The sequence below is a fragment of the Salarias fasciatus genome, chromosome 16, assembly GCF_902148845.1.
Source record: "Salarias fasciatus chromosome 16, fSalaFa1.1, whole genome shotgun sequence".
In the NCBI taxonomy this organism is placed as follows: Eukaryota; Metazoa; Chordata; class Actinopteri; order Blenniiformes; family Blenniidae; genus Salarias; species Salarias fasciatus.
In genome coordinates this window covers 31076197-31088562 of record NC_043760.1, presented here as the reverse complement: position 1 = coordinate 31088562, position 12366 = coordinate 31076197, and the positions used below count along the sequence as shown (strand labels likewise).

General features: G+C 41.0%; 3 protein-coding genes across 8 annotated transcripts in view; 2 read left to right on the top strand and 1 right to left on the bottom strand.

The window, feature by feature from the left end:
- Positions 1-900: 900 nt before the first annotated feature.
- Positions 901-5241, bottom strand: commd6 (COMM domain containing 6). Its single transcript, XM_030112050.1, has 7 exons — positions 5054-5241; positions 4598-4653; positions 3076-3141; positions 2902-2978; positions 1631-1799; positions 1401-1553; positions 901-1317 (listed from the first exon to the last, which is right to left on the bottom strand). Exons 1-7 carry the CDS (start codon positions 5073-5075, stop codon positions 1267-1269), a joined length of 594 nt encoding a protein of 197 aa, XP_029967910.1. The 5' UTR covers positions 5076-5241; the 3' UTR covers positions 901-1266.
- Positions 5242-6634: 1393 nt separating this feature from the next.
- Positions 6635-10234, top strand: uchl3 (ubiquitin carboxyl-terminal esterase L3 (ubiquitin thiolesterase)). Its single transcript, XM_030111845.1, has 9 exons — positions 6635-6792; positions 6963-6974; positions 7658-7786; positions 7915-8071; positions 8161-8246; positions 8659-8706; positions 8800-8875; positions 9380-9438; positions 9522-10234. The coding sequence occupies exons 1-9, from the start codon at positions 6751-6753 to the stop codon at positions 9606-9608; spliced, it is 696 nt and encodes a 231-aa protein (XP_029967705.1). The 5' UTR covers positions 6635-6750; the 3' UTR covers positions 9609-10234.
- Positions 10235-11146: 912 nt separating this feature from the next.
- Positions 11147-12366, top strand: part of LOC115402965 (LIM domain only protein 7-like) — a 44507-nt gene continuing 43287 nt past the window's right edge. For 4 of the 6 annotated variants that reach the window (XM_030111673.1, XM_030111670.1, XM_030111672.1 and 1 more), the window contains exon 1: positions 11148-11378. In XM_030111673.1, coding sequence (XP_029967533.1) covers positions 11310-11378 — 69 coding nt within the window. In that variant the 5' untranslated portion in view covers positions 11148-11309. Of the gene's footprint in view, positions 11379-12366 lie in introns of all 6 variants that reach the window. The other 2 variants (XM_030111671.1, XM_030111674.1) reach the window with 2 other exon arrangements.

Here is a 12366-nt window from a genome sequence, read left to right as displayed (position 1 = left end):
CCAGGAAAAGGTTCACATTTATTATTTATTGCTTACTGCAGTGACAGACAGGGGTTTGAGCTTCAGTCTGCCGTCACTTTTTTCTATTAATCAGTTCAAGTAAAAGCAGGGAATCATAATAAGGGAACCATATGTGACGCATGTCAAAGCCGAGGACTGATGAAGCAATGTTTGGATTACAGTCTGCTGACTTCCTGTCTTGTCTGGTTTTATTTGCTTTGTTGGCACTTCGTGACACAGCTGAGGAGAAAGTTCTGCATAAAACAAACTAATTATCACCGTTTGACTTCATGTTGTGGTTGGGTTTGGTTTGATAGTTTAAGTAAAACCACAAACTCTGGATCTAAACCCGTCTCCGGGTCCAGCAGGTGAACTTTCAGAGATTATTCACAAGGTCGAATTGGATTGTATTTTTTCCTGTAAAACATTGCTTTTAAATGTTTTGGTTCAAACTGCAGCTTCAGTCAAAATCTACTTAAAAGGCATCATTTCATGGGTCAGAAGAGAATGCCTGAAACTGTAAACACACTGTATAAACTGTAATAAGCAGCCCGGATGATGCAGCATGTTACTAAAACAAAGTGCAGCAAAAACTGAAATGTTTGACTTATCTTTGTTGCAAAATTGTCAACAACTTCTAACAAGGCTGTTAGAGGTGCAAAATTATTTTCTCTAAAGATCAAAAATCAGTTAAATCAGTGATTCACTGATTTATCACCTATGACAGACTTTTTTCATTTTTGAAAAATCCTGTATTTCATACTCAGAACTGTATATTTTGTATTTTTGTTTTACAGTTTAGGTTCTAGTGTTTTTCCTGGTCTTGTGCAGGACTTTTTGATTTTGTTTTATCACAAGAATTATAGACTATAAAAAGAGGAAGAACTAAGTCATGATATTTGCAAATAATTTTAATTACAGAGGTTGTACAGAAAGCGAGTCATTGTGGAAAAGCATTTACATCCAGTCCAGTCAAACAGCACAAAGGCAGCAGAGAGCGATTGATCACAGCATGTCCTCGATCTAATCATTTCATAGATATTAACAAAAACAAAGATGTAGATGATTTCAAAGTGTGAATTTCAAACAAATCAACGGAAATAGCTGGATCAATCAAGGAGGTAGATCCAAGATGTTATATTGAAATCACACACTGAAGCAAATGGTCAAGATGAATCTGATATGGACTCAGCAGAATTAAACAAAAACAAAGCTGCACTATTAAAATGATCTAATGAAGCCTCCATCGGACAGTCGTGCTCAGCTTCATACAGTTTCCATGACAGCTGCCATCTCCTTGAACTGTCTGTGAAAATTCTAGAAAGAAAAAAAACGATTTCAATTAAAGTAATGAATAAAATGATATGATCAACAATGCGGCCACAGAAACAAACCCAAACCTGGAACTGAGGAACTGTCAGCTCAAAAGCCCTCTGGATGATCTCCCCGGAGGGCCTGGCGATCTTCAGCAGCAGGGTGACATACGGGGAGTTGAGGGAGCGGCAGGCGTCGGAGCTGACCGCCATGCCCAGCTTCCACTGCAGGTCCACCAACTGCAGCACACACAGAGCACAGCTCACCGTCTGTTCAGCCAGCAGCCACTGCTGCTCCCAGCTTCATCCAAACGCACCTGTCCGACGCTGAGCAGCGCCTGGGCCTCCTGCTGAGCGTGAACCACAGCACCCTGTTCACTCCAGAACCGGTGCAGCACCTGAAGGGAAGAGCTGCTCCACCCGGGGTTTCCTTCTTCCAGCTGCGACACCAGTCCGTCTGCAGAGACGTTGCTCTTTCCAGCTGACCTGGAGAAATAAGAAAAAGGTTCCGAGTCTTCATGTTCCTACTGAACTACAGATATCTGAACTCCATTTCTGAGCCTCTGCTACCAAACGTTCAGTGTAAAAGCCGATTTCAGTGTTTATTAGGGATGTTCTGACCGTATCTGGGATGATTTTAGTGTGTTTTTCTTTTATTACAGCTGTAATGTGACGTCATGTAACATCCCCACCGCAACAGAATCAGACGAATGTCACCTTCAGAGTAGAACAGTCCAACAGTAAATATCTGCAAGGCCGCCTTTCCAGGAGTTATGAGTCTCACAGCATCAATCAATAAACGCAGTTTGGTGTGACGTTTAGAACGTAAACATGCAGCAGAGGTTTTGGCGAGACTGCCGGTGTGACAGCAGAACTAAACAAAGCAGCTGCTCCGAGAGCAGAATAAAGAATTGATCTGAGAGCGGCTGTAGTTCATCTCGAGTATCGAGATACCAGGCAGACCGACGGGCCTGCGAGTTTCTGAACGCACAAGGACAGTGGTGTGTCGGCCGTGGTCAGTGAGCGCCACATGGTGACGGGCTTCACTGTAAAAACCACCATCAGTTTTTCTACAGACATGGATGTTTGTCACATGTCAAAAATGACACTGAAGCTCAGTTTAATCCAGTTTTGTTGCGCGTCAGGTTTCATCCAGCAGAACATGTGAAGGAGGCTGAACAGGGTACGATTCGGACATAAATAATGTCATGATGTTGTTCTGTAAACCACTTTACAGCTAAATATACAAGGAAAATGGACATTTCTGGTTATGAAATCCCTGTTCTTGTGTTTTTGCAGTGTGACTCCAGCTCAGAGTTCCTTTAAATGAAGACGGATGACCTTCCTGTTTGCTATGCGTTAAGGGAGCTCGTCATTTTGACTGATACTGCACACTGCACTGTTGTCGGGCATTTGTTTTTAGCCAATATGTTTAATCCTACCAATTTTATTCAATAATGCTTCATGTTTCTGCCTTGATTGACACATCGGATCAATAAAAAAGGAATAATGTGTGCAAAATATAAGAAATCATGCCCATTAAATAAAGCAACAATATTTGGAGAGAATATATGAGTGCAAAACATACCTGAATGTTAACAGCAGAAATCTGATCATGTCCTGTAGAGCATCATGATCAAGCCTGACTCCAGCTCTCAGGAATCTCTGCACATAAAAACATCAACAAAGAAGCTACAAAACAGGAACTCACCAAGATGGGTGAGTTAGGATTAGTTCGAGACAACGGGAAACAATGACTCACATCAGAAATTTCAGCAGCGTCTACTCCGCTCGTCTGGCCCTGAAGATAACTCAGGATGTGCTGACACTGTGAAGATTGAAGATTAGTTACCAGAACTGAATTCACGCTGCATCCTGTGGGGTTTCTGCATAACGTGACTGATATTAACCCTGATAAAAGCACAGCTACATGATATGTCACATCAATGTGCGTCTACAAAACTCAGAATGCAATTGAAAATTTAATTGTTAAGTCAGTCATTTCCACACGTAGAAAATAACAAATTACTTTACATTACTTTGAGCATTTTTTTAAACCTAATATGAAAAATATGGCCTCAGGTTAACAAAAAAGAAAAAAATCTATTTACAGATAGATAGATAGATAGATAGATAGATAGATAGATAGATAGATAGATAGATAAAACTTTATTAATCTCCCAAGGGAGAAATTCAGGTGTCCAGCAGCACACAAATCATTCACATGCAAATAATAAATAACAACAGTACAATAAATAAAAGTGCTCATAGTGTACTTAGTTTGGCTCAGGCACATCTGTTATACAGCCTGATTGCTGAGGGGATGAACGACCTCTTGAAGCGCTCAGTTCTGCAGCGCAGTGACAGGAGCCTGTTACTCCGCTCACTTTTTTGAGCTGCAACTGTGTCGTGCAGTGGATGTTTGGAGTTCCTCAAGATACTCTGCATTAGAGCCCCCATCCTCCTCTCCAAGACTGCTACAACAGAGTCCACCTTCCTCCCCATCACAGACACACACCTCCTGATCAGTCTGTCCAGCCGATTGCTGTCTCTTTTTGTCATGCTGCCACCCCAACAGACAACCCCAAAGAAAACAGCACTTGCAACAACAGACTGGTAGAAAATGTACAGCATGTCACCACACACGTCAAAGGACTTAAGTCTCCTCAGGAAAAACAGCCTGCTCTGTCCTTTCTTATACAGGGCCCGAGCTGCTCCGACCAGTCCAGTCTGTGGTCAAGGTGCACACCCAAGTATTTATAGGTGTGAACAACCTCAATACTCTCTCCGTCGATGATGACAGGTTGATGAGAGGGCTTCCTGCCAAAGTCAATGATCATCTCCTTCGTCTTAGTGGTGTTTAGAATGAGACCATTGTCCCTGCTCCAGGTGGTGAATCCCGCGATGAGCTCCCTGTACTCTTTTTCATCCCTACCCTTCACAAATAAGTGAAATATCACATTTTATGATATTGTAGTTTTGATTTTTATGACATAATGAAAAAAGCTTGAAATATTTCAGTTTATGTGGAATAAATCAAAGTGTGATTGAATTTAACGAGATTTTTTGATGATTTCATGGAGTGGAAATTATGACCACTAAAAAGCTACTAATTAGTTTGAAATAATATCGTCATAGTAATTTAATAGAGGGTAATAATGCCCAACATTGTGATATATTTCTAACCTTAACATTATTGAAGGTGTATGCTGTTTATTTATCTGCCTTTATGCAAAGAGAGTTTCATATATATTTATACAAAACAGAAATTGGCCTTTACTCACTGCATCAGCAAACAGATCTGGAGAGAGCCTGCAGATGTTGTCTACAACACTAATGCCTGAAAAACAGAGGAGAACAAATCTTATAAAAAGCTTTTCAATTCATTTCTGTATGCAAAATAGTGCTGCAACCATACAAGTATGGCTGTGGTAATCATTTTTCAAAGTTTTGGGGAACCACACCTGCAAAAGCACGGGGTTACATGCATTATTTCGATAATTCAACATAAACTCAGATGCAAGCAAATATGTAACAAGCAGTGTTTAAATTAACATTTCAGTACAAGCAGTGAATCATAGAAACAACAGACGAACAAAGCTGTCAGATTAATTTTGATGCGACAGCAAATTCACTGAACACTTGATATTGAGTCGAAAATCCCTCAATGTCTGGACTATGATCCCCAAATGACTCTTTTCTTCAGAGTATCTGAAGATGAAGTCGGTTTTAAAACCCACCGCCTGAGTCCGGAGCAGGCATCTTCCTCCTCAGACAGTCAGCGAGACTTCCGTGTCGGGTGAACTAAAGACCTGTGGCTGCAGAGAGCAGCTTAACCTGGAAAACAAAACGCTGTTTTATAGTGAAAATAACCCAATTCTCTAAAGCTAAATCGACATTTCTCTCTTTTTAAAGACAGTTCCTGATGTTTCTTCTTCGTGGATATTTGACGTGATTAGTGCACAGCGCCACCTGCTGCACTGGAGGGTCTACTTTCTTCTTCTTCTTCTTCTTCTTCTTCTTCTTCTTCTAAAAGCTTTCATATTTAGGATGAAACTACGTTGAAGTAACAAATGAATAGAAAATTCAACCTATACATTAGTATTTGGACCATAAACTGTATAGATTCTTCCCCTCTATCCCTGGTTCGAGTCCAGGTGTAGTGGAGGACAGTGCATGTTTTCTCTGGGTATGCTGGTGTTGTAGTACTGGAGGTCTTAGTCTAGAAGAAATGGTCTGAAGTCATTGCAAGACTCATGCTTTTAAAATGGAAATTCCTAAGAGCAACAGAGCTTATAAGGTTTTTACATATGGAGAAATAAGGTGTACAGTTGGTGTCTCTTCAAACAAATCTTATGATACATGACTGGGCTGGCAGCCATTTCTAACTTACATGAAAACAGTGAAGCTGTGTCCTATTCCTCAGCGGCTTATCCCTCACAGGATTGTATGTGTGCATATATATATCTTTTTCAACTGTTATTGTCATTACTGTGATTAGAATTTTGATAATGCAAACTTTTTGTTAGGGTTTTTTGTTTTTTAGTTTTGTAAATATCTATTTTCCTTGCTTCATTTTGTTGCCATTGCTGGAATGTTAGGAGATGAGTCAACTTGTAGGGAAGAGAGAAATATACTCCTTTCCCTGTTACAGTAATGAAATGTCCATGTTATGTCACTGAAAGAAGGAAAATAAAGTTTTTCAAAAAAAAGATCCCACCCCAAAAGTATTTAAATTCATGCCAATAGAATGGTGGTAAATCTTCTTTTTGCTTCACATTTTATTTGAAGCTTTTTTTCTTTTTTTTTTTTTGGGGGGGTGGGGGGGGGTGGGGGGGGGACTGATTTAGCTTAGAAATCTTTTTTTTATTTTTTTTTTAAGTATGCTATTATTTCTTAATAAATAATAATAAGAAAAAAATTGTGTGTGATAACGATATTATTTTTGGAACCTATGCACCCGTGAGTGACCTCTGACCCAGAATGACATTGGTTCAGTGATAATCCAGAATTCTGAGTCTGGAGGGCTTTCAGGATGACTTGCAGAAGAGTAGCGCTTGGGTTTGAATGTGACGTCAGTTTTATCCACGCCCAGCATTTTTGGACTCGTCCACCATAATAAGAAATAGGGGTACTAATATCAACAAACTTTCATATTATGAATCTTAGGCTTTCAATAAAAGTTATTGGAGATAAAAAATGTTGAAATGTATTCTATTTTCTATTTAAATTATCACTTTAATACTCAAATACCTGTGTATTGCGCCGTTAACCTTCATGTTTGCAGAACATCTACCCCTGCATTGTGAAGTGAACTTTCCGGACGCGGAAGCGCTTTCCAGCTGTCAAACACTTTTTGTTTAGCTTTTCCTCCCTCAATAAATAAATCCGGTTCATCTTTCTTTTGCCAAACATATCATCTTAGACCTTCTTCAAAATGGACTGTCCGTGCTGGCTGCCTCTGGAATCCAACCCAGAAGTATGTGCTGTTGAGTTTTCTTCAAACTCTTCTCTTTTCGAAGCCATTCATTCCATGTGAGGGGAGCTAACTTGTAGCTAGCATAGAGAACAAAAGCTGGAGCCGGTGAATGTGTGTTTCAACTCGACAACATTGTTTTTAACATTTTTATTTCTGTCTTTTCATTTCAGGTCATGACAAAGGTGAGTAATTTCTTCTCTGTGTGGCCATAATTAGACAAATAAAGACAGTTTGCGAGAGACCGATGTGGGCAGGCTAACGGCCTACCGAGCAGAGCCGCATCACTCAGCCTAATGTTGTTCCTGCAGATGGAACAGCAAGAAAAAAAATACATTAATGCAATAGTTGTGAAACAAAAGACAGCACAGTTATTCATATACGTTTATACGAGTATGTTATCGAGACGAAAGTCTTAATGAGATATTTTAGTTGTCACAAGACAATAAAAGTTCAACAGTTTGGAATCATTAGTTTAGGTCTTGTGGTTGTTCTTTAAGGTTAAAATGAAGTTCACAAAACATTGCTTTCAGCCTTACCACCACTCCAAAACAGGAAGGCCACAGGTCCAACAAGATAAGGGTACACAGTAGGATAAATATAGCCACGTTTTATTACTGTAGTTTTAGACACGACAAAATGAATGGAGTTTAATGATTCTCCTGTCCCTGGACTGAGACACAGGTCTAGATCCCGTGTGGGTGTATTTTATTCATGACAGTGACATTTGTTTGTGGTGTGTTACACTCCTTTGCCATCATAATCTCTGCAAACCACAATTCTTTTAATGTTTTCTTTTGGATGTGATTGCCTTTTGTGTTGAATCTCTCTTGTTGAGAAAACCAGCTGACTCTCTGGCTGTGTGTAGTTTGTCACTTGCTTGGGTATGAAGCCGACCTGGCAGTTTGGAGACGTGTACGGACTGGACCCAGAGCTCCTGGGCATGGTACCAAGACCCGTGTGCGCAGTGTTGCTGCTTTTCCCAGTGACAGAGAAGGTACTTCAAGAAACATCTTCAATATCTCATGTATTATTCACAATGCCTTATGTAGGTTCACACCCAGTCCAGAAGTTTCTTTGTTTATATACTTGTCTTCCTCACTGGTTTGTTTATTGTGTCTTCAGTACGAGGCGTTCAAGCAGCAAGAGGAGGATAAACTGAAAAAACAACAACAGGAGGTCTCTCCGGATGTGTACTTCATTAAGCAAACCATTGGAAACGCTTGTGGAACCATTGGATTAATTCACGCTGTGGCAAACAACCAGGCACACCTGGAATTTGGTGATTATATGAAACTGAGCAGCTGATATTCACACTATTATAAATCCAGCCCCGTTTTTAGAGGCACTTTCTCGATATTCTCTCTCCAGAGGCTGATTCTCCTCTCAAGAAGTTTCTTGAACAAACTTCTAAAATGAGCCCAGACGAGAGAGCCGTCTTCCTGGAAAAAGATGAGGTGGGGAAAGCTTCAGCTGCAAATATGTTTCCTGTTGGCGCTAAAGAACTGAAGTTTTCGACATCCTCATGCTCCAACACACATGATCTGAAGGAGAGGCTCATTTTCAGACTTTGTCCAAAGCTTCGTTATGACACATTTGTTACTTTAAAGCGTGTTTGAAATTACAGTAAACTTATTTGTCTTTTCAGTATATTTGATAACATTGCTAATGTTGAGATACGTTCATTGTTGTGAAGTACATTATGTAGTTATATATTGTATATACACACCCTTGCAAAGCAGGATACTTTTAATATGAAATGAAATATTATTTATACAACACAATTATCAGACACAATAACAGATATTCAGAGATGTCAGAGCAACAGAAATTGAGAATGGTTTGAAATGAAGCCTTTCTGTCTTCCAGAGCATACGAGTCACACATGAGTCCAGCGCTCAGGAGGGACAGACCGAGGTTGGTAACCAGTTCTGAACTGTCTGAAGCTGTTTAGACATTTGAGTGTGATGAACTCATTTGGCCTGTTTGTCTTTTCTTTTTCCCCCCTAGGCTCCGAGTTTAGATGAGAAAGTTAATCTGCACTTTATAGCCTTCGTGAATAACGGAGGACACTTATATGAACTGGGTGAGTTAACCATAAAAACTGTGTGTTCTTCTGTGGAACGGGCCTCCTTTGTCACCTCTGGATCGAAACGTTCTCCCTGTTCTCCCTCATCACTCCTGAATGGATGGAGAAACTCTTCCCGAAGAAATGCTCATCAACACATTTCAGAATATTCATGCCTGAATGAAATTATTGTCAGGTTTTTTCTTTTTTTTTCAGCTCGTACCAAGCACTGAACGCTGCAACAGGCTATCAGCAGCAGATAAACCTTACTAGGACTTAGTTTTAGGGACGTGGAAACACAAAGGCATCAAGTTGTTTTCATGTGATGGATGGAACTGTTAAGTTTACACTGAGTCATCTGTTAGGCTGGCCTTCCACCCCCGTTCCTTCAGATGCTCAACATGTTAAACAAATGATGCAATCTGACGCGTATCAAGAGGTTTTTACTCGGAGTCAAGCAGGAAGAGCCAAACCACACATCTGTGAGGCCTCACCTTGAGCTCTGCTGTTTCTGTCACCCAGACGGCCGGAAGCTTCAGCCGATTGTCCACGGAAAAACATCAGAGGAGACGTTCCTGGAGGTACGGTGCTCCTGAATACATCTGACACGTCGTCATTTCAAAAACCACGCGCTGCCATTCACTGTTTCGCTCCTTTGTTTCAGGACGCCGTAGAAGTTTGTAAGAACTTCATGGATCGTGACCCCCAGGAAGTCCGCTTCACCATCATCGCCCTGTCAAAAGACTCCTAATGGGGGGGAGGGGGGCTCCTTTCCATTCCCGTCGACAACAAAACATTACTGCCAAAAGTTTCAAAAGTGCTGACCGCCATGGAAAATGCTCCATTTTGTTTAATGCTATTGAAGTGAAGAAACAAATCAAAATGTCAGGGATATCATTCAGAAGGAACTTCTCTCGTGTAAAAAGTTGAATAAATTAATGAGAATTAATTAGAGCTGCTGTCAAACTTTAAGTATTTCTCAGTGTGATCTAAATCTTCCACAGCTGAAACGGGCTGCTTGTGGTGTGTTTACAGGCTGCTTGGATGACGTTCAAGGCGGGGATGTAACCCGTTTTCCACATCACCGAGCCAACCCAAATCGTTATTGAGTTTGATGCAGCCGCGTGTCGGAATGTGTTTACGATGAACTGTCTAACTACACACTCTGAATGAGCTGGGGAACCGTGTTTTTGTGAGGCTTTAATTTTATTCATAGCTTTTGGTGGACGGGCCTAATTGCTTTGTTCTTGCAGTGACGGTGTTGAACAGATTTCCGTGAGGCTAACACAACGTGCTGACTGTGCTCTGCTGTGGACGGTGCCTACATGTTTTTGTAACCAGTAGAAATTCTGTCAAATTAAAGGCAAGTTTATTAAACTTTCTTTTTTTCCGTGCACTTTTTCTGGAATGCAAATCCGATAACTGTTTCTCACTTGCGTAATGGTTACTGCTACGTGGACGGCGGTGCAGTGGTTCGCCCTATTTGAGCTTCTCTGTGTAGGATTTTGCACGTTCCCCTTCTTTCAGCACAGATCCCAGCTGCCTGTGGTCCGTATCTGAATAAACTGCGAGAGCGTCTCAGAGAAGCCACTGAGCTGCATGTTTCTGATACAGTAGTAACACATTGGATTTAAGTAAATAAGTCATCTTAAAGGGAAAGACTTGAAAAGTGTACAAATCAAAACTTTATATCTTTTTTTTTTTTTTTAAATGAAAGGAAAAACAATACAAAGTAACTAGCAGCGTCTCCCTCTAAAATATGTCCCCTGCAGTCCAGAAAAGTTCAGCTGCCAGCCTCAGTGCGCCTGGAGTATGCTGTAATGCCCCTAAACCGCCACAGGGGGGCGGTGTAGGACAGGGATTGACCCATACAGTAGAGCTGAACTTCTTTTACTAAACTTTACAGTATTGGATCAAACCAGTCAGCTGAGTTTCCCCCGTTTTGGAAGCTTAAGTCTGGATTAGTTTCAGAATGACTGCCTGCTCTTGCTTCCTCCTCTCTGTGTTCGCACCAGCGTGCACGTCTGGGAGTTCTGTGCACGGTGAGAACTTGTAAAGTAACCTCCTCCCTGAGGGTTCAGGTTAATTCACCTGAGGACCTGCGGGTGGTCCCCGGACCTCCGGCTGGGAACCCTCCGGCTGGGATTTTCGTCTTTTGTGCCGGTGGAGCGTTGCAGGCTGATCTCAGGTGTGTCCGACGTGGGGAACACAGGTGAGCACGCGCGGCGCCGTGATGCACGGAGGAGAAGCTCGCGACTGTTCCACCTCTGATTCACCCCGCTGCAGAACAATAGGAGGCATTTCTGATGAGTGACTGGAGAGGCTCACCTGCGGCAGCAGTCCGTCCGCCCTGACGGCTTTTCACACGCTCGAGGAGCCGAGTCCTGCTGCCCGCTGACGGACTGACCGTCAGAACCAGTAGAGCCAGGAGAACCGAGAGAACCTCTCTGAGATGGAGTGGCGCGAGCAGTCCGCGGTCAGCTGCGATCAAGCCTACTTGGAGGCGCAGAGGTGGATCGAGGTGAGTTTCAAGCAAACTCTGTTCTTCTACGAACGACCGAGTGAGATGTGTTTTATTTACTGGACAGTTCATGCGATTCGGTTTCAGCAACAGAAGTGTTTGAAGTTCGTGGTTGAAACTTGAGGAGCTACTTCAACTTAAAAAAAAAAAAAGTCTAGAAAATAGAAAACCAATAATAATGTAGAATTGAGGACATGTCACTTCATGTCTCTTGTAACTCTTGAGATTAACATTTAAACAAATAAGAAATTACTTGAAAAATATCCTATTCTTTATATCCTTATTTTCTTCATTGAAAGGCATGTTTGTTTTTATCACAATCAGCATTTAACTTTTGGATAACAGTATCTATCTATCCACCATTTTTTTTAGCTTAAACCTGTTGCATTGCAGACATCGTACTTTGATACATTTCAAAGTACTGGTGTTAAATACTCAAGCAGAATGTAATCTTCTCAAACTGCTTTGTCAAAAGCATTTGACTCAGTTTACATGTATTTCACTAACAATATTTCTCACAGACAATTTATGTAGTCACACTATAGAATTTTTTTTTTCCTTTCTTCACTTAAAAAAATAACTTGTTTGCTAGAAATATTCTGATAGAAATGTTCAAAAACAACCTGATATTGTGGTCATCAAACATTGGTCATATGTTGAAAGTTCTACTCCAATAAAGTGTGAGTACAAATGTATACTTGACAAAAAATAAAGTAATCTAAAAGGTGTAATGTGAGTATTTGTAATTCGTGCAAGATACCACAAAACTTAGATTGCTGGACTGAAACTGAAACAACAGTCATGTATTAAGGCACGTCGTCATCATATTGGACAGATTCTGTAAAATATGGTTTCATAAAGAGAGTTCTGGTGCCTTAATGTGCCCCCCTTCCTGTGGCACTCTGCTAAATTTGAAATCGCTTCCAACACACACACACACACACAAGGTTCACCAGTCGTCTCATTTCATTTCTGAAATGTCCTGTTA

Bases quoted from the DNA above. Each gene is read 5' to 3' on its own strand.
- commd6 (XM_030112050.1), bottom strand. From the start codon at position 5,075: ATGCCTGCTCCGGACTCAGGCG. The intron at 1,800-2,901 runs GTATGTTTTGCA...TTATTTCTCCAG, and splicing joins TTTCTGCTGTTAACATTCAG to GTCAGCTGGAAAGAGCAACG. The intron at 1,318-1,400 runs GTTTGGGTTTGT...TTTTCTTTCTAG, and splicing joins TGACAGTTCCTCAGTTCCAG to AATTTTCACAGACAGTTCAA.
- uchl3 (XM_030111845.1), top strand. From the start codon at position 6,751: ATGGACTGTCCGTGCTGGCTGCCTCTGGAATCCAACCCAGAA. The intron at 8,072-8,160 runs GTGATTATATGA...TTCTCTCTCCAG, and splicing joins CCAGGCACACCTGGAATTTG to AGGCTGATTCTCCTCTCAAG. The intron at 8,876-9,379 runs GTGAGTTAACCA...TCTGTCACCCAG, and splicing joins AGGACACTTATATGAACTGG to ACGGCCGGAAGCTTCAGCCG.